The following is a 20,063-nucleotide window of genomic DNA, read 5'->3' as shown; positions in this document are numbered from 1 at the left end:
GTTTCATGTCCTGAAGCCTAGCTTTGAAAAGTAGGTGTTCAGATGTGAAAACTCTCATAGGGATTTTATACGTCAGTAACACAAACACACCCTGAAATATGTCATTAGGAGTCTGATTAATGTTTGTTCCTCATGTGACTGATTGTGATTCTAGGAAGAGCAGTCAACTTTTTGTGTTCAAATAGTAAGTAGAGGTTTGTTTATTAGTTTTTGTCATTCCAACTCTTGTTCATTTTTAGTGAAAACAGTATGTGCAAAGGCATATGCTCCCGATGGCCTGCAGAACTTCTGTTCCTTTGTTGTCTTCCAGTGTGTACTTGAATTTGCAAATCTGTATTTGTTGGCAGGAGCTTGGAGATCCTGGAACTTAATACTTGCTTTCACGTTGTTGTCTCTAATTTGCCAGACTTTAAGGAAAAGAGTTGTGTGTCCAGCATGACAGCATCTGATCTTTCATCTGATAATTGAGGGTGTAGAGGAAGCTTGAACAGTAGTCACAATAGCTATTCTGTTAGGTTTACAGCATTTAGAAGTTATGGGAATGTGTAACAGTTCTAAGTGTTTGACTTCTTTTGCTCTGTTAGATTCCTGGTGGAAAGAATCATGACTCCATGGCAGTGAATGGATTCGTTTGCACCAGGAATGTTGCACACAGAAAGGTAATGCAGACTGGATCGATGAAGTGCTGGCTGTAGTGCATGCTGAGGAAACAAATGTGTGCTAGAGGCTTCTCTCACCAGTCTGGAGGTGTATGGGCTTTTTACAGTTTGCTGAGCTCCTGAATAAGAATGTATTATAACGTGTTTCTTTTCAAAGCGGTTTTCTTTTAGCTCAGAGATTCTAGTGAAGGGAGAAGAAAACGCTTCCCTTATGCATGTGTTATCTTTTTAACAGAATAATAAAGTGAAACTTTAAATAAAGCTGGAGATCAAAATGGAAGTGATCTGGATGGAGGCTCCAAGGTATGTCAAGCTTTAGTGTAGCTGGGGGGGGGAGGACTGCAGAATTTTCCAACACTTCACTCTTGCTGGACAGTAGCGGTGGAATTCCAAGAACTGGGTGTAACATAACAAAGAAGAATGTATCGCTCACAGAACCACAGAGTGGTCTGGGCTGGAAGGGACCTCAGGGACCACCTGGTTCCAACCACCCTGCCCAGGCAGGGCCGCCACCCACCGGGCCTCCGCAACACCCCCCACGACCGGGGCGGAAGCGCCCGGGGGCCGGAAGCCGGCCTCTCCCCGCCCCGCCTCCGCCCTCAGCGCGCACGCGCGGGGCGCGGCCGGGGGGCGCCTGCGCCGTGAGGCGGGCGGGGCCGGGCAGGGCTGTGGCGGCTGGCAGCGGGGCGGCCATGGCGAAGCACACGGTGTCGTCGGCCCGCTTCCGGAGGGTGGACGTGGACGAGTACGACGAGAACAAGTTCGTGGACGAGGAGGAAGGGGGAGACGGGCAGGCGGGGCCCGACGAGGGGGAGGTGGACTCGTGCCTCAGGCAATATCCTTCCGCAGCGGGGCGCGACGGGACGGGACGGGACGGAGGGAAGGGCAGGGCCCGAGACGGGGGGCAAGGCCCGGGGGGGCGGGAGGGACCGGGACGGGACGGGCCCGGCCCGGGCCCAGGCCCAGGCCGAGGGAGGGGAAGGGCCGTTCGGAAGGGCCGCTGTGGTCCCGCTGTTTGCCCGTCCTTATCCGCCCGGCACAGGGAACATGCTGGCCGCGCTGCAGGCGGCTCTGAAGAACCCCCCGATCAACACGAAGAACCAGGCGGTGAAGGTGAGGCGGGCGGCTCGCGAGGTTACGCCTTACCGGTGCCTCCCTGCTTCTGCAGCGCCAGCCCACAGCTGCCTGGGGGGGGAGGGTCGGGGAAGGCAGCGTTAGGGTATTGCCCGGTGTCCAAACACCTTTGGCCTCTGCTGTTTTAATCAAAAAGCTCAGATGTCATCTGTCTGTGTTCCTGTAACTCGATGCTAGGTCAGGTTTATTGGGTCCTTCAGTCAAGCTCAGTACAGCAAGTTCACCTGGCAGCACGTAGCCATAGCCAGTACTGAGCCACCAAGGAACCACAGCCTCTGACTAATGACGCTGCTAGCACAGCCAGACCGCGCACCTACAAAAAAGGAAGAACTGGTGGTTATTGCGCCCAATCAAAATTAAGCCATTAAAACCTCAGAAATTGCAAGCACGCCCCCTGAGACAGAATATAGGAGCATGCTGCCTGTATGTACTTCTGAATCTCCCCAGAATAAACCTCAAGTGGCTCATGATTGCAGCGGCGAGAGCAACAGAAAAATAAGATGAGGAACTGCCCAGATGTGGAGTGCCTGTGAAGGACTGTCCTCCCAGTGTGAGGGGAGCCCTACAGCCATGGTGCTGGGCTTTTCTGGCACAGGAGGTTTTTCACTGAGCTCTATCCCTTACCTGAGGGCTTTTACAGAGAAACAGCTGGTGTTTCTTACAGATCCTGCTGTCTAAGAGAGTGACCGTGTTTGTTTTCACATGGAGGACTTGTTTTCTTTAGATATGCGTTCATGTATTTAAGAATACAGTGTGAAGGCAATGGAATTGGAGAGGTCAGAGCAACTCAATTTTCATGTTTGGCTTCATTTTTAGTTGTGCTTGTGGAATTTAAGTTTTGCTCATAGTTCTTGCTGTGAGAAGTCTTTCTAAGTAGCTGTAGGACATAAACAAGAAAACTTACATCTGTAATTTCTGCAGGAGGAAGCTGCTGGAAGCATTCATATAATTGAATTACTTAAAAGTCTAACAAAATTGAGACCATTTTTCTTTCATACTCCCTCAGTGATGGGTGGGCAGGAAGACATGATTTATGCTGATTAGATAGATGCAGCTGTAATCATGCTACACAAATTCCTGGGCCTGAAACGATACCCAGACCGATTTGCAAATGGTTACTGATGCAGGATATTGTTAATGCTGCCGGGTTGCATCCTGCATGCCTGGGACAGCAGTTGGCTGTTTTGAAAGTTTTTTTTGTGTGGCTTCCAGCAGTCACCACTTCCAGGTTGGCCAATACCAGTTCCATGGAATATGATAATTGCATCTCATTAAACAGTACAAAGGTGTGGAAAAGGCTCTGGTAACAGGGGAGGCCAGTCAAGTACTTAATCCTTTTTTTTTTTTTTTTTTGGAACTTGCCAGACCTTGAATTTCAATACAGAAATTTAATATTTAGTCCTAGCTTCACTTAATAGGTAGAAAATTGCAAAATGAGCAGAGGGGCAGAAGAACGTGAAGCAGAACAAACTCGTACTCTGTTGCGCTCTTCAGCACTGGGAGGCTATATCTGTTACACGACAGTATCACAATCTTTTGTACAAGCTGCTCTATTCAAACATATTTTAAAATTGCTAAAGAGAAGAATTCTAGTTCCACTTGTTCTGGAGGTGACTGGTGCTTGGATGTACTTTATGTGCAAATAAATATATCTCTGCTTTTCCTACTTGTTGACAGGATCGTGCAGAAAGCATTGTCCTGAAGGTTCTCATTTCTTTCAAAGCCAATGATATTGAGAAGGCAGTGCAGTCGCTGGATAAGAATGGCGTCGATCTGCTGATGAAGTACATCTACAAAGGCTTTGAGAGCCCTTCTGACAACAGCAGTGCTGTGCTGCTGCAGTGGCATGAGAAGGTGCGTGTCTAGGGCATGCTCCCACCCAGGTCCTTCTTGCTAGTAAATTCTTGGTCCTGGGCATGCTCCCTGAGCCTGGCAAGAACCTTCTTTCTGCCTGGTGAAACTGAAATGCCCCATTTTGCACAGGTGCTGTCCTGCACACTCAGAACTGTGTCATTCGTTTTCATAGTTCTGATTCCTTGGGTAAATATTCTACCTTTAAAATTTGATTTTTGTTAGACTGATGCAAACAAAATAGTTCAACCTAGTGATTCAGGCAGATGGAAGTAGAATTTCCTTCCTAGAGGGAAGCAAAATTTGCAATTTAGTTATGGAGGGAGATAAAGACAGTTATTTAATAAGCTTTTAAAACAAGTGTGGTTATGTTTCCCTGCTACACTGGGTGCTAGTCTTTTGCTTTTGATGTAAAGTGCTGGGAGATGCTCCTTTGAAATACAGTCAGGAGGTCTTTCCTGGCAGCAGTTGTTTCAGTCTGTAGCCGCCTTGACCCAGAACTGCCTCTTTTCTCTTCTCAGGCCCTGGCTGCAGGAGGAGTGGGGTCCATTGTCCGCGTTTTGACTGCCAGGAAAACGGTTTAACTCCAGCAGGGAGCAACTGTCTGCCATCTGTGGCGGGGGAGATGCTGGTGCAAAACCCAACCAACTCAATGCCATTGCTGCCCTGTGGGCAGTGTCTGTCTCTCAGCTTGTCTTCTCACTGCTTCTTTCATACCTGACAAGTAATGCATATCATGATCTCTTCTTGTTAAACTCTGGAAAATTATGAAGGTGCAATTTTATTTCTAACAGGAATATTTGGTACTCAAGCATTTCAGTGGCATGTATGGAGCTACATATAAAACTTCGTGTTTAGGATGATTTGCATTTGTGTATAATTGTGGCAGATTTGGACCTGACTTTCCAAACAAAAGCTGAGGGACATAGGGCAATGTCTTAATTCTTTTTTACTAGCCAAGCAGCGGCTTGACATAAGATAAATATTTGAGAAGTGGAGCAGCTATTCCTGTAGGTAACGGGACCACGTTTTCTTTGGTCAGCCTCTGAACCTACAGCAGTGAACAGGACAGAATACAATGGCTCGCTTCTGACCGATCATCATTCCAAAAAGCTGAGTATTTTCTTTAACCTCACATCTCATGGCCAGTTCTGAAGTCTTGTCATCAGATGCCAGGCCCCCAGTGGGGAAGTCACACAGGATAAAGGTGCCTGTCCTGCAGTTTGGATGGTAGAATTTAAAGGGTTGATGGTCCATTTACACTGGAGCCCAATCCAGTGAACTCTCTATTTTGGGGAGTAAAGATCCTAAACAGGAGAAGACAAGGAGCTTTCACACAGCAAATCACCTTTCAGCAACTTGAATGTGATTTGATTCTCTCAAGCACAACGTGGTGGCTGCCTCTGGTAATCTGAGAAGCAAACACTGGTGTCCACACCAACCTTGCAAAGCTCCCATATTTTGTTTTCTAGATACAATTTTAAGGGTACCAGACAGTTAACATTCCTGTTGTACCACAGTGCGTTAGCTAGTGGGCAAATTAAGTTCTAAAATAAAGAGGAGTATTTTAGAAAGAATTAAGAAAGCCCAGGGTATCCCAGACCACAGATCACCACTGAAGGTCAGGGCCAGGACTGATGTAAACACGTTTTATGTTCACCATTTTACAGAAATTCAGTTGTGTAAAACTATTGGGGAATTTGTGAAACCTTTGCTGTTTTTTGATATCTGCTTTTTTGTTGTTTGGTTGTTTTTTTTGTTTTTTTTTTTTTAATAACAATAAAGACCAGACAAATAAATTGTCACTGAATATTTACCTGGAGTCTGAAATACCTTGGAGTTAACTGTTCAACTAACTTAATTTTTAATTCAGCAGGTGGCTGGCTACTCAAGGACTGACAAAAAAAAAGAAGTTAAAAAGTAAGCCCTCCCTTATTTTTCTGGCTAAGCTTGCTTTATAGCAGTTACTTGTCCCTTTAAATAACATCAATACATGTGCGCAGCTTCATCCCACTATAAAAATCTTAAGTTATTTGAATATATTAAACACCCCAAAATGTTCCAAACCAGGACTACCAGAGATGTCGCTGCCTACGCTAAAATCTTGCCAAGGGAGTGAGACCATCACAACCATGAATGGTAGGTGCTTCCTCAAGAGAGGAAAAACTGATGGCTTAGCAGGGTTGTTGTGTGGGTGAAACTCCTGATACCATGGCTGGGCTTTTGTTTGTCTTTCTGCTGACCCCAGCTCCAAGAGATTAAATGTTTAATTGTTAGTTTTAATAATTTAAGCAAATATAAAGTCCTGGGCTTGTCCAGTGGGCAGGATGACTGTGTGTGTGTCATTGCTAATGGTACACGTATTCACCTTGAACTCTTGAAGCATACAGAGAAAACTATTGGTGAGCACTCTGACATCTGAAGGGCAGCTCATATTTGTTACTCAAGTGATTGCTTTGGAAAACCAGAGCTAGTACCTTCGGAATACCCAAACCAAAGTGTCCTGATGCACCACATTTGCGTAGGAGTTGGTAAGAAGGCAGTTTCAGATGTTTTCCTCCTGTCCCACCTCCTCCGCTTCCTTTGTAGAAGAGCCAGCGTGGGTACCTCTGTCATTCAGCTCTGGAGACTGGTTTCTCTGCAAACTAGTCCAAATTTGGGGTGGAGAGAAGAAACTATTTTCAAAAACAACCAATGTCAAAGCAGGCCAGCTACCTCTAGGGGGTATTAGATAAACAAAGGCAACGAGAAGAATGATCTTAACATTTCCTGGATTCCCCATCAAAGTATCCGATGAAGGATTTAGAAGCATTTTTAATAATATGCATGCTTATTCCACCTATATTTTCAGGGGCGTGCTAAAAGAGGATGACTTGACAAGCACTGCTGTGGAGGTAGGAGTACAAGGTTTGCATGAAAGCTGCTTCTGTTAACTGCTATTAACTGAAACAGGAGAAGGCAGCTTACCAAGGAGCACTCCCGTTGCTCCTGTCTGGTGTGGCTGCCTCCAGGTGAGAGCCCAGATCCTCGGGCACGCGCTGCCACTGCCTGCTTACAAAGTGGAGCCTGAAGTGCAAGCTTGGACTCCCCAGTACTGGAGACACTCCATCAGCTTTGTTGGTTCATGAACCAATGATGTTGGAAGCTGAGCCCTACCCAGATGACTCTGGGCTGCCTTGGCCACAGCTGTTTGGAGAAGAACTGCAGCATGACGTATGGGCAGGTTCCTGGCAGGGAGAAAAGCATCTTCCAGGCCAGCAGTGAGGACTTCTCAGCTTGAAGAAACCCATTTATGCCCATATACACCTGGATATGGAGACACATGGGTCAGGAGAAGGAAACAGCAAGTTGTACATTGCACAGCGGCACTGGGGACCCACAGGAAACGAGGAAAACTGAAAGACACAGAAGAAAAAATCCCTATTTCAAGAAGGAAACCTTCACTGAAAAATACTCTACATACAAATGGGTCCCACTCCAAGGGGAATGGTATTTGGAGAGCTCCTCTAGGAAAGCTTTGTGCTGCCAAGCCTTCTTTGTGAGCATCTCACTACTGCTTTTAGCTTTGGCAGAAGTGTGTGGTAACAGCACCTTCCCGCTTTTGCAACAGCTGAGCATGTTAGGAGGGAAACTGCTGCCCTTGTGCTGCTGAGAGGTGCAGCCTTGCTGAGTCCGGGCTTTGATATGTTACCATCCCCATTATTCACTTCCTCTTGGACAAGAAATTAGTTTCTTCTTCTACATAGAGTTGGTAAAAGAAAGGGGAACAAGAGACACATTCTGTTACTAGAAAGGTTGTGTTTACCACAGTTTTGACATCGGACTTTGTATGTTACACTAAAAAAAAATAAAAATCAAGAAGAGGAGGAGTTGCTACGTGCATTTGCTGTGCCTGCATCTTTCAGATTCCATTTTTCTGTGAAACAGGAGGGAAAATGGCACTTGCCACATGGGTGATCTTGTATCCTCCTCCAGCCCCCTTGCACTGTTTCTGGGATCAGCCTGACCCACCAGTGCACTGAGGCAGATAACTAAACCAGAAGACAATTATTCCTGCAGCAGGTGAACCATTTCCTGCTAGATGGCATCTCCCAGCCACAGGAGATGGGAGAGAGAGTCAGAGCCTTGCAGGAGCCAACAGTGGTTTAACAAAACTGTGGAAGTCTGCTCTAACTGGGGTCAGCCTCTGCCCCATGGAGCTCAACAGCAGGAGGACAACATTGGATGGGGAAATGGAGCCAAGAGTAGGGAAAATGGATTGTGAAAAAAACTGTTTGTTAGGGACAGGAAAAGAGTCAGATCTCTGGAGTGGTGAGTGCTGTAATTCAATGCAAAATCTTCAACTACAGAGTGCATCCTCTTCCCACTATCTAAACCCTGGAGGGTAGAAGAGAGGTCAGGTTTGCTGCCCCTGAGCATTGAAATAGCTCTTCAAAATGAGATGTACAAGGCTTCTGAGCAGGTCTTCCTCATGGGAAGGACAAAAGGCTTCTGGGAGCGTTTTCACACCCCCTACCCAGGTACTCCCCTCCCTCTCTTCCACCACATTGGCTGGTTGCATTTCCCTCTGCTCTTTTGGAGGTCATGGAGCCTGCTCTGTGCTGCCCATAGTTGTTTTAGGAAGCCCATGGGAGCTGGCTGGGTGTAGTGGGATGCTGAGGAGACACTCAGCTTGCAACTGGAGAACGGAGGTTCAGGGATGGGTTCTGTCACACATTTCAAAGCCAGGCCTCATTGTTCAGCAGCTCGGGTTCTTTCCAGCCCTGAGCAGAAGTTGAGCAAGTCTCCTACTCAATCTTCCTCCTGTTGTAGGCATTATCTAGTTTGTTGGGGAAGTCTGAGTAAACACATGAGGGCAAAGTCTTGCTGACGTGTTTCATTTTCTTATGAAATGCGCGTCGCGTCACCGCAAGATGAGGCAGAGGCAAAGCACCAGGATTAGATGCTGTATGAGAGCACTGAACCCCAACCCTTCTGGGCCAGGAGGTCAGAGCCCTGTTCTCCCTCTGGGACTGTCACATGCTGAGCATCTCTTCTCCACCCAGCAACACTCCAGGGCCAGGCTGTGCTCCATAGTCCATGGAACAACCAGAAAGAAGTGTCACTGGGGTGACGACAAGGTGACAGTGCTGCTGGGGCTCAGCAGCCCCCAAAGGCCACTCTGGGCTGTAGTGCTCACCACACAGTTTTGTGAGCCCAACCTGATAGAGCGCTCAGCTGCCACCAAGCAGGGCTTTTGATGTAGCCCTCCCACAGAAGTGGAGCCCCCGGAGGGCTCAGCATGACACATGCTGAGCTCTGCGTGGAAACCCACTGCGGCAGGGGCAGCCTCTCTTCCACTTCCCCATCTCGGGCCGTGTTGCACTGACAGCAGTGAGGCCACTTCCTGGCAGGTTTGCGACACGGGCTGCAGAAAGGCAGAAGCACAGCTAAAAGGGAGCAGGGAGAGGTTGAACGAGGAAGACGGGCAGTGAGTCCCCCAGCGTGGCCGGGTACCCCGTGTCCTGCTCCCACCGCACCATGTCTCTGGTCGAGACGATCCGGCTGTGGCAAGAAGGGGTGTGTGCTGCAGACAGGAAGGAGTGGAGGGCAGCCCTGGATGCCTTCACAGCCGTGCAGAGCCCCCCGGCCAAAATCTGCTACAACATCGGCTGCATCCACCTCGTCCTGGGGAAGCTGGCTGAGGCAGAGGAGGTGAGCGCCACGGTGGGAGGGCTGGGATGGAGCTGTGACAGCCCCAGGCTGTTCTCTGTTCTCGCTGAGCTGGTTTACTCAGTGAGTCATGGATGGAGGCAGCAGCTGAGGCACGGAGCTTTCTGACAGCGCTCTCCCTCCTGGAGGCAGCCGCAGACCCAAGTGCCTGGTGCCAGATGCTTCCAGCTCCAAGAACAAGGAGCCTGGTGCAGGCTCTACCCCCCGGTGCTGCAGGGAGGCTTTGCCCACAAAGCCCAGCTTAGGACAGGTGGCTAAAGCAGACAGGACAGGCAGAGCCACTCTACAGCTTCATTTTTCCTTCAAGACCTTCCCTTCTTACCCCTCGTTTTGCAGGCATTCACCCAGAGCATCAGCTGTGACAAGCACCTGGCTGTGGCCTATTTCCAGCGGGGAACCATCTTTTACAGGAGGCAGAAGTAAGTGGATGGGGTTCATGCTGTGGTTTTGCCCCCTGCAGTAATGCCAGCCTTTGGCTGAAAGCCGCTGTGGGTAGGTTGGTGGACCAGGAGCTAAAACACAGCCCCAGGAGGCAGGGAACTTCCCCATGGGGCATCTGAAGACACCACGAGGCCATGGGAGAGACCCAACCAAACTCAGTCAAGTTGAATTAAAGACTCATGGGGGCCCAGGTGGTGTATGAGGTGGGGAAGCCCTCTGACATTACCTTGTCCTCTCCTTCACAGCCACGAAATGGCCGTCAAGGATTTTAAGGAGGCACTGGCCCAGCTGCGAGGCAACCAGCTCATCGACTACAAGATCCTGGGGCTGCGGTACAGGCTCTTTGCTTGTGAGGTGAGAAAGCCTGACCAGCATTTTTGGCCTGTTCATTAGCAAAAAAGACAAAAGAAAAAAAAAAAAAAAAAAAAAAAAAACAGGGGAAAAACACCCTGCCTTGCAAAAAAACAAGCACGCTGGCACAGGGATGGGGAACCTAGGTGCTACCTAGGGATTTTATTAGGGTGGCAGAAAATCCAAATAGCAAGGGTTCAGTGCCTCTAAGAGCTGAGTTCTTGCTCCCATCCCTGTGGCAGATACTTTACAACATCGCACTGGTGTACGCCACGATGGAGGACTGGAAGAAAGCTGAGGAGCACCTGACGCTGGCAGCCTCCATGAAGAGTGAGCCCCAGCACAACAAGATTGACAGGGCAATGGAAGCTATCCTGGTAAGGAGCAGGCCTTACAGGGGGGTGCTTGCTCATGGTGTTCTGACAGGAAGGAGAGAGAAAGTCCCAGGAACAGGGAAAACACCTTTTAGCTACAGCTTTAGCTGTGCAGGAGAAAACTGTGGATGGCTGCACAAGACATGGGTGTCACAAGGAGGGGGAATGGTGGGAAGAGCTTTCAGGCACTGTGTTGGTAAGACGGGGCTAAAGAGATGCTGGAAGGGCTTGGGTGAGATTGGCACAGTGATGGTTTGGCTTTACGGAGTGAGACCTTCACCACAGAGATAGAAGGAAGGAAGGTGGCAGTGTGACAGTCCCTGATCGCACCCCTGAAGAGCACTGCAACTTTTCTATGCTACAGAAGCAGAAGCTCTATGAGCTGGTGGCAATTCCCCCAGGGAAGCTATTTCGACCAAATGAAAAGCAAGTGGCTCAGCTGGAGAAGAAAGACTACCTGGGAAAAGCCATGGTAAGAAAGAAGCATCTTCTTTATTCAAGCCAAGGCTGTGGGCTGAAGAGAGCTGCTGACCACCCGCTACCTCAGAGCCACCAGGCGCTGAGCTGATGCGCAGTGAGGCACTGTGACAGGGAACCAGTTTGCACCCTGGGGACAGCACCCTGCAGGAGCAGAAGAGATAAGCTCTGCAGAAATACACTTTTATCTGTGCAGCTCTGCAAGTCCTATTTTCAGTTTCCTTAGCGGGAGATTAGGGACAGTCACTCAGCAGTGAGACAGGAAGGCCCCACTGGAGCTTCTACCTGGGCCAAAATCTTGTTTGGGGTACCGGGGTGGGGGAGGAAATGAAGCTATTTAAACTCTGACACCAACAAGTGAACTCCAGTTCTCCCCCTGCTCACACTGAAGCAGTTTTTTCAGCTCAGACAATCCAACAGGACTTCTCTTGCACTAATGAGCAAAATCCAAGCAGTGGGGTGCACCCTTGGGCTCAAATCCTGGCAAGGCAGAACAGCCACCCAGGTGCCAGTACTGCTGCAGAAAGCAAACCTGGAGCATTCACACCCACAGAATTTGGCTTGGACAACAGCAGAGGAGGGCGGGTGTCAGAGATGAGAGGTCTAAGAGCAGATACAGGTTTAAGTCACCGTGTGTCTTCCTTTGGCTGTAGGTGGTGGCATCTGTTGTGGACAAGGATGATTTTTCTGGATTTGCTCCACTTCAACCACAGGTAAAGCTCTGGCCACCCACTCATGGTGCCCGCAGCACCGCAGCCCATGTGGTGTGGGTAGCTTTGAGTGTACGTGGGGATGGCGATGGCCATCCCACACCTTGCCCAGGGCTCCAGCGAGCGAAGACACTTGGTTTGTTCAGCCCAGAGCAGAGCAGGCTGAGGGGAGGCCTCATGGCTGCCTGCAGCTTCCTCGCTAAAGGAGCAGAGGGGCAGGCACTGAGCTCTGCTCTCTGGGGACAGCGACAGGACCTGAGGGAACAGCATGGAGCTGGGACAGGGGAGAGTCAGGCTGGGTGCTAGGGAAAGGTTCTGCACCCAGAGGTTGGTCAGACATTGGAACAGCTCCCAAGGGAAGCAGTCATGGCATTAAGACTGCCAGAGTTCAAGAAGCATTTGGACAACATTCTCAGATACAGTGTCTGACTTTTGGGTGGTCCTGTGTGGAGACAAGTTGGATTTGATGATCCTTGTGGATCCCTTCCAACTCAGGACATTCTATGATCCTATGATTCTAAGACCACCATGAACTTTCTGCTACTTCTGGGGGAGGATGAGGTGGAAGCTGCCCCCACATCTCAGCTGCTTTCTTCTTCATCAGAAGGTGCAGCCCACTCACATCTGTAGTTACGCTGGCTCCCTGAATGGAGAAGTAGTGGCCTGGTCACACATCCTCTGCCCCCACCGTGGGATGACTGATTTCAGCAGGGCCCACAGGGAGGTCACGAACCTGCCCCACAAGCCTCCTCAGGGCTGCTCTGTCTAAGCTCAAAACACCAGAGGAGCAAGAGCAGTTCTGGTTTTGTTCCTTGTCTTCCTTTCTGGGTCTGTCAGCTCTTCACATTTGCCTCGATATTTTCCTGATGAAGTAACAACAATTTTCCATGGTTAAAGTCACCAGAGTTTTTTCAAGGGTCTTTTGAGAGGATACGAGGAAGCACAACCACTGCAGGCCTACAGTGCTGTTACGTGAGATAAAATACACTGCTTTCAACGCAACAGAGCTCCTTGCTCCAGGAGCCAGACATGCCTTACTATTTCAGTACAAAAGGAGCTTCTTCAGAGAGTTCATAACATCCACCTGACTTTACATTACAGAGGCAGGAGGGACTGTAAAGCTCTGTGACAGTAGCTGGGCGTTTTATAGTAACAGGATGATACACAGCAGCACAACGCACTGTTTAAGCCAGCTGATCTCTAACTCATGATTCCAACCCTCTGTGAGTATGTGAAGCTAAGAACACAAAACCAAACCAGGATCATGCCTCTGGAAATCATGAGGGGGAAGATTTGGAAACTGCTTATCTGAAGGAGCAAACGGACCAACCCAACACGGACCCGTGTAGGGATGACAAGAATGGGAGGAGACTGCAGGCCATTTCTGCAGACTAACCAGAATTTGCCAGATTACAGACAACTTTCTTTTTGTTCACAGGCCTCTGGTCCTCCACCCAGGCCCAAGACACCAGAAATCCTCAAGTAAGTTGGAGGAAAGGTGAGGAAACGTTAGCAGTGTTGCTAACAGACACAGCCAGGTCTGCTCCCGTCCCACGCCACCACAGCTGAGTGCCCAGCTAGCACCCAGAACTAACAGGGGGGAAAGAGAATGGACCAGAGAAACAAGGAAGCAGAGTTCAGGTCCCCTATGCAAAACAGCAGTATCACCTCCCCTCCTGACATGGCTTCCAAATCTAGGGCCCTCGAAGGGCAGCCGCACCGTGTCCTGTACGAGTTCATCCCCGAGACCACTGAGGAGCTGCAGGTCCTGCCAGGAAACATCGTCTTTGTCCTGAAGAAAGAGAAGGACAACTGGGCCACAGTGATGTTCAATGGCAAGGTACCAGGGGCAGGCTTGGCACAAGGGGGTAGATGATGGGGCTGGCACCAGGAGGGATTCAAGTCCCAGGGATTCTCCCATGTTCAGGGCTGGGACAACTCAGTCGCTTCCTCCAGCAGCAGGTTCCTTCCCACAAAGCAATCCTCCTTTGTCTCTGTACCCCTGCAGAAAGGGATCGTCCCCTGCAACTACCTCGAGCCCGTGGAACTCCAGAACAAGCTGCACAGCCAGGTAAGGAGCCCAGGAGGAGCTGGCATCCTGGGGGTTGGAGACAGATCCCCACACAGATCACCCAGCACTTGCTCTAGCAAAACTCAAAACTGCAACTCCTTCCCTCTTGTAACACTGTGGGGCTTCTGGCTCACGGTCATCTTGTTACTCTCACTGAGGCTAGAACTGCCTGGTTCCACCCCAAAATGATAGGTGGCATGGCAGAGCTCAGCCCCAAACCCCTGGCTCGGTGGGCTGGAGTGGGTCCCTAAGACAGGAGCACCCCAGGGCTGTGCCCGCTCCCTCAGGAGGGCTCCGAGTGACAGCACTGTCCTCTTCCCACCTGGCACAGGACGAAATCCCTCCTGAACCTGAGATCCCCGAGCCTCCCAGCTCCATTGCTCCAGCAAAGGCCCGTCGGCCAGCACCAGGTCAGTGTGGGGAATGGAAGGGGTGGGAGGACTTTGGGGACAAGCCTGGGGACAGCCTTCTCGGTGCTGTGTTCTCACAGCCGGTGCCATCTGTCAAGACCAGGGCTGGGGGCCAGCTTCTTCTGTTCTCCAGATCCTCTGGCCCCTTTTGACACCAAGGATGGGGAAGCATTAAGGCAGGAGACAACGCTGCAACTGCACTGTTGAGGATGGAGCAAACCAGAGCATGTAGGCCCCTCTGTGCTCCTAATTAGCACAGCAGCTAATGGAAAAAAGGGCCTGGAGATAGGAACAGGGCAAGTGACCCAGCTTGTGCAAGTCCCAGAGCAGGAAGATCATTACAGGCTTCTCCTTAAAGCAGGGCATCTGGGATTATCAGAGTGCTGAGCTAGTTTTGGAGGCTCTGCCAGTGCCCTGGGGACTTCTGGCTGATGCTGCTCAGCAACCACATCCCAGGCTGGGGCTGTGGGTGCTGAGACACCAATTTGCCCCAAGCACAGCCTGGAGGAGAGGAGGCTCAGGGGTGACCTTATCGCTCTTTTTAGGTACCTCAAGGGAGGCTGTAGCGAGGTGGGGGTTGGCCTGTTCTCCCACGTGCCTGGTGACAGGACGAGGGGGAATGGGCTTAAGTTGAGCCAGGGGAGTTTTAGGTTAGATGTTAGGAAGAACTTCTTCACTGAAAGGGTTGTGAGGCACTGGAACAGGCTGCCCAGGGAAGTGGTGGAGTCACCATCCCTGGAAGTCTTCAAAAGACGCTTAGATGTAGAGCTTAGGGATATGGTTTAGTGGAGGGCTGTTAGTGTTAGGTTGGAGGTTGGACTCGATGACCTTGAGGTCTCTTCCAACCTAGAAAATTCTGTGATTCTGTGATGCTGTGAAACTGATGCCCAGCACCTCAAAAGTCAGTTCCCCTCCTCCCAGCCACATAAATGAGCTGAGGCAGCACTGGAGTCCCACTCCAAACCCAGCTAACTACCTCCAGGGCCCCCTCCCCAGGCAGGGAGGGCAAGCAGGAAACAAGACTGCAGCCCAAACACAGGCTCTTGCTGCAGGGAACAGGGCTTCTCTTTCACCCCAGAGCAGCCCACTCCAGCCCCCAACAATCAATCACTAGCACCAGGTCAGTGTCAGCACTGGGATTTGCACCATCTTTGCAAATTTCCAGCCCCAGAGAAAGACAGCTGAGAGAGGCCTATGTTACAGCACAGGCCAGCTCTCGCTTTGTCCACAAAGTCCAGTACTGGAGGTCATTCAGCTGTCAGAGCACAAGATACATCATTATTTGTGCTTGCAAATGCATTCATATTTTAAAGAAGTCCACCCAGGAGTAACATCCCAGCCCTAAAGCTCCTACCCCACGAATGCAGGACAGGCTCCACAGGGAGAAAGCAAGAACAGCACAGACCTGAATCAAGGCAGGGAAGACAGAGCCCAAACCTCTTTCCAGTGGTTACTGATAAACCCCATGTAAGGATCCCACCACAGCTGGCACCACTTCCATTTGAGTGACTACAGGTGGCTCCAAGGTTGGTTGGTGTCACTGCAGATCACAGAATCACAGAATTTCTAGGTTGGAAGAGACCTCAAGATCATCGAGTCCAACCTAACACTAACACGTCCTCCACTAAACCATATCACTAAGCTAGATAATGATGGGTGTCAAAGAGAAGGGCTACAGAAATACTGAAAACATTTATGCCCAGAGCAGTAACACTTACGCTGTTCCACATGCTGAGGCACTGTTTTCTTCTTCCTCAGACTATGTTCCTGTTGCTACAACGCAGCCCAGAGAAGCTACAGCGGTAAGATGTGTGTGGTGGGCATCACGGGAAGGTAGAGCCAGGGTCTACACTACAAACCAACACCTATTGCACGTCGAGAGGTGCTGGCATGCTTTGCAAGCACCATAGCCCTGGGAGTGCTTCAGCTTTTTGTCACTCAGGAGCTTCTCCAAAGCGTAACACAGGGACTAGCAAGATATCAGGGTCTGGGAGGTCTCCTCCAGAAGCAACAATCCCAACTGAAGACAAGAACAGAGGGGAAGGGAGTGGGGACACCTTGAATTTGGACACCTAGGAAGCCACACATGGTCACTAGATACCTAGTGCACTCCTGTGCTCTCCTGGGCCAAGCCCAGGGCAGCCAAGCAGCCACACATGCTACATAGCTTTGGTGGCCTAGCTCAGAAGTATTAAAGGCTGCCAATGGTAACAGGGATGGCTCCCAGACAGCTGATGGCACACAGCTCAGCTTTTACTGAGGTGACAGCATTTTCTGTGTCCCAGTTCCTCTCCCTGCCCACAGCAAGCCCCTGCGCTGCAAGCAGGCACAGCCCCGTGGGGAGAAGCCTCTGACACCCCCATTTTCCACTTGCAGGAAACCAAAACAGCACCTTGCATTCTCAAGGTGCATTACAAATACACAGTTGCGATGCAAGTCCAGCCAGGCCTCTCCTACAAAGAGCTCCTGAACCTCATTTGCAAGAAACTGGAGCTCCAGCCTGAGCACACACAGCTGAGGTGAGGTGCTGCCTGCTGAAGGGGCTGTGTTTTTGTCTCCCACCCTTACCCAAATCCTCTACGTGCCCAGGTACAAGCCTGTGGGCAGCGAGGAGCTGGTGACTCTGAGCACGGAGAATATGGAGGCAGCTTGGAGCCACAGCAAGGACAACTGCCTGACAGTGTGGTGCGACATCACAGAGGTCAGTGACAGCTGCTGGTGGCAGCCGCCTCTTCTGGTGGCAGGGCCTGGGGCTGAAACCTAAGCAGAGCTTGTCTGTCTTATTCTGGGACAAAAAGAGAAAAGCCAAGACATGTCTTTACCAGCTTATTTCCTGCCCTAGGGAGAGGGATTTTTACCAGAGGAGCCACAGAAGGCAATGCCGGAGGAGATGGGAGCAACCCAAGTGGTAGCACAGTACAATTATGAAGCCACCCAGCCCGAAGACCTGGAGTTTCAGGCAGGAGATGTGATACTTGTTTTATCCAAAGGTAACTATGCTCCTGCCGTGACAGGGGAAGGGAGGGACCTTCCAGCTGCGGTGAGGGCATGGGCCTGACTCCAAGATGCCAAGCACCTGCAGCAGCTCCTGTTAAGCTGCAGGCTCCCAGCACCTGCCAGTCAGGCCCAAATCCCTCAGGTACCTGGTAGCACAGAGGACAGGTGCCAGCAGTGCTTTAGCCAGCTCCTCAGGGCAACCTACAAGCTTCATTAGAGACATTGATCTCTTGCCCCAAGATCTCCACTTCTCTAAAGTAAACTGTTTCACAGTTGGGATCTGCAAAGCAGCAGCCTGGCCCAGGCAGCCTGCACCAAGAGGAGGCTGCTTCTCCTGCAAATTGCAGTTGGCCACCTTCAGATGGAAAACCGGCTGCTTGGATTCTTAAGTTAGCCTCAGTCTTCTTTAGTGATTGCATGAGAACTGATGTTTAAATACAAGCCAGGAATCTCAGCAAGAGCTAGTCTACATTTTTGACTTTGATCCTCTCACTTATGCCCAACAGCCAAGCAGGGAGGACAAGCTGGCTGTGCTGTAGCAAAGGCTGCAGGTGAGCCCAGCTTGAGTGAAAAATTAGCTACAGCGAGAGCTGCTTGCACAGGGCAACTGTTTCTTCCTCCCCTGAGCCTCTGAATAAAGCCATGACAGCAGAAATGGTTTTAAATGAGGAAAAAAAAAAAAAAACACCACCACAAAATTACGATACCTTGCTACACGCAGCACTACCACTAAGTTGTGGAGCAGGGTTAGGCAGCTGTACACCAGTTCCTCCTCCAGTTGCACAGATGAAGTTTTACACGTTGCAACACTGATGAAGTAGTGTCATGAAGAGGGGGAAGTCATCACTGAGCTAGCTATACTATTTCCCATTAAGTTTTTTCCCTTGTTGGGTTTCTGACAGCAAGAGTTTTCAGAGCTCCCAGCTTTAATCACCCTGGGGTAGCAGAATCTTTTTGTTTGAGATGAACGTCGAACAGCAGGTGAAACTACGCTTTAGTTCTTATCTTGAAGGGGGCAGTCCCAGGTCTCTAATCACTTCTGCACTCTCATCTTGTTTCTGCTGTTATTCAAGGCAATTTCTGAGCCCACATCTGGCTTTAAGACCCCAATTCTCAAATTCTTAGCAGAAATACAACCTTGGAAAGCACCCTCTACTGCCTTCACCATCCCCGCCTGCTGTTGATGATAGTTTTAGATTAAAAGTTGGATGTTCAGCAAATAAAACCACTACATACTTTATTGTGGTTGTAATTCACGTGAATGCAGGCAGAGAGTGAGGAAAGGCAGCGATACAAAGTCTTTAATACTTACAGGCTTATTTGCCTACATAAATTGCATGGTTTCTCAACAGAAAAAACTTGCAACATTTCCAGGAACATACATAGTTTTATCTTTTCGGAAACTTAGCTGCTATATCTCAAAAACAAAAAAAAAAAAACAAAAAAACTTCTATAATGATCTATTTTCCCACTTTGTTCAGTAGTGTATTGCTCTGTACAACTCCCTGAAAGGAAGGTGGGGGGAGCTGGCAGTCTTCTCACAGATAGCTGGTGATAGGACTAGAGGGAATGGCCTCAAGTTGTGCCAGGGGAGGTTCAGGTTGGAAATTAGGAGATATTTCCTCTCAGGAGCAGTCAGGCATTGGAACAGGTTGCCCAGGGAGGTGGTGGAGTCACCGTCCCTGGGAGCGTTTAAGGGAAGGTTGGACATGGTGCTTAAGGATGTGATTTAGTGGGTGACATTGGTGGTTGGTGGTAGGGGGGTGTTTGGAACAGATGATCTTGAAGGTTTCTTCCAACCCTAATAATTCTGTGATTCCTATCTCTAGACCTTGCTGTCTGCCTTTCTTCCTCAGACCTTCTCCCTGTTTCCACAGTCACCTCTCTATCAGGCTCTCAGGTGGCTATTTTATCTTAAAATGGTGAACTAAGGCCTGTCTGCAGCACACAAAGGTATGTTATTATCATGCTCCTGCACATCCCTGGAGTGACAAAAATTGTGTAAATTTTATCTTCCAGTGAATGAAGACTGGTTAGAAGGCCAGTGCAACGGGAAGATAGGCATCTTCCCATCTGCTTTCGTTCAAGATTGTAACACTAAAGACCCAGAAATCTGATTTCTAAAGAGCTAAAGGAGTCTTGGACACCAAAGAAAATTAAGAATTCAACTGTTGCAATCAAGTTTCCACATTAATCACTGCATCTGAAAATGGACTGAAAATATTATTGCTACATATATTAAAAGCTTTATTTTTGTTTTAACTTTTGCATTGCTCTGTCTGAAGCGGGTAGTTATCTTCCTGCTAGGGATACATGCAGTGCTAAGGCTGTGCTCACCAGCAGACTCTGCAGCACCAGCTCTGCCCCACCAACCAGCCCTTTGCCTGGGAAAATCCATGGCAGGGTGGTGCCAGTTGCTTTTACAGGCCCACTGACCCAGGGAGCTGCTCCTTGAGAAGCTATGGACCATGAAAGGCTGTACTTGAACAGAATTTACTTCCTTCAAACATTATTGCTCACTGCAAGAGCTTAATCAAAAGCCACTGCACAGCCTTGCCCTGCTCCACTGACAACCCTTCACACACGTACACATTTTCAGCTCTAGGGGTCATTTCTGGGAGCTTTTTCTCAGCAGTCACAAGAGACAGTAATTTAAGATGACACTGCCACAGATCTCAGCAGGTCACCTGGTAGTAAAGTTGCTCCCTACACATTAGTCTGCATAACTGTAACTTCCATAACTTCTTCCATATCCAAATTAAACAGGTTTTAAACAGGTTTGTCCCCCTTCTGCCATTGGGTGCCATGACTCTGCTTTCACCATATTTAACCTTCCCTGGCTGCTGAGAGCTGCTCCTTCTGGCGTTTTAAAAATA

At 49.5% G+C, this 20,063-nt stretch overlaps 2 protein-coding genes across 2 annotated transcripts; both read left to right on the top strand.

Moving 5' to 3' along the window:
• Positions 1-1,329: 1,329 nt before the first annotated feature.
• On the top strand, positions 1,330-5,449 carry ARPC5 (actin related protein 2/3 complex subunit 5). The gene is made up of 4 exons (XM_082766395.1): positions 1,330-1,495; positions 1,701-1,772; positions 3,471-3,647; positions 4,166-5,449. Exons 1-4 carry the CDS (start codon positions 1,352-1,354, stop codon positions 4,226-4,228), a joined length of 456 nt encoding a protein of 151 aa, XP_082622521.1. The 5' UTR covers positions 1,330-1,351; the 3' UTR covers positions 4,229-5,449.
• Positions 5,450-9,080: 3,631 nt separating this feature from the next.
• On the top strand, positions 9,081-19,952 carry NCF2 (neutrophil cytosolic factor 2). Its single transcript, XM_082765827.1, has 15 exons — positions 9,081-9,338; positions 9,693-9,775; positions 10,043-10,151; positions 10,391-10,525; positions 10,887-10,994; positions 11,653-11,712; positions 13,148-13,191; positions 13,408-13,549; positions 13,718-13,780; positions 14,112-14,190; positions 15,949-15,992; positions 16,567-16,709; positions 16,780-16,891; positions 17,033-17,180; positions 19,207-19,952. Exons 1-15 carry the CDS (start codon positions 9,165-9,167, stop codon positions 19,302-19,304), a joined length of 1,542 nt encoding a protein of 513 aa, XP_082621953.1. The 5' UTR covers positions 9,081-9,164; the 3' UTR covers positions 19,305-19,952.
• Positions 19,953-20,063: the final 111 nt, after the last annotated feature.

The sequence above is a fragment of the Aythya marila genome (genome assembly GCF_965140915.1).
Source record: "Aythya marila genome assembly, chromosome: 8".
Taxonomy (NCBI): Eukaryota; Metazoa; Chordata; class Aves; order Anseriformes; family Anatidae; genus Aythya; species Aythya marila.
Note: the sequence above shows the minus strand (reverse complement) of the source record. Positions and strands in the feature narration are given on the sequence as shown.

Bases quoted from the DNA above. Each gene is read 5' to 3' on its own strand.
- NCF2 (XM_082765827.1), top strand. From the start codon at position 9,165: ATGTCTCTGGTCGAGACGATCCGGCTGTGGCAAGAAGGGGTGTGTGCT. The intron at 9,339-9,692 runs GTGAGCGCCACG...CTCGTTTTGCAG, and splicing joins AGCTGGCTGAGGCAGAGGAG to GCATTCACCCAGAGCATCAG. The intron at 11,713-13,147 runs GTAAAGCTCTGG...TTTTGTTCACAG, and splicing joins TTGCTCCACTTCAACCACAG to GCCTCTGGTCCTCCACCCAG.
- ARPC5 (XM_082766395.1), top strand. From the start codon at position 1,352: ATGGCGAAGCACACGGTGTCGTCGGCCCGCTTCCGGAGGGTGGACGTG. The intron at 1,496-1,700 runs TATCCTTCCGCA...CCGCCCGGCACA, and splicing joins TGGACTCGTGCCTCAGGCAA to GGGAACATGCTGGCCGCGCT. The intron at 3,648-4,165 runs GTGCGTGTCTAG...TTCTCTTCTCAG, and splicing joins TGCTGCAGTGGCATGAGAAG to GCCCTGGCTGCAGGAGGAGT.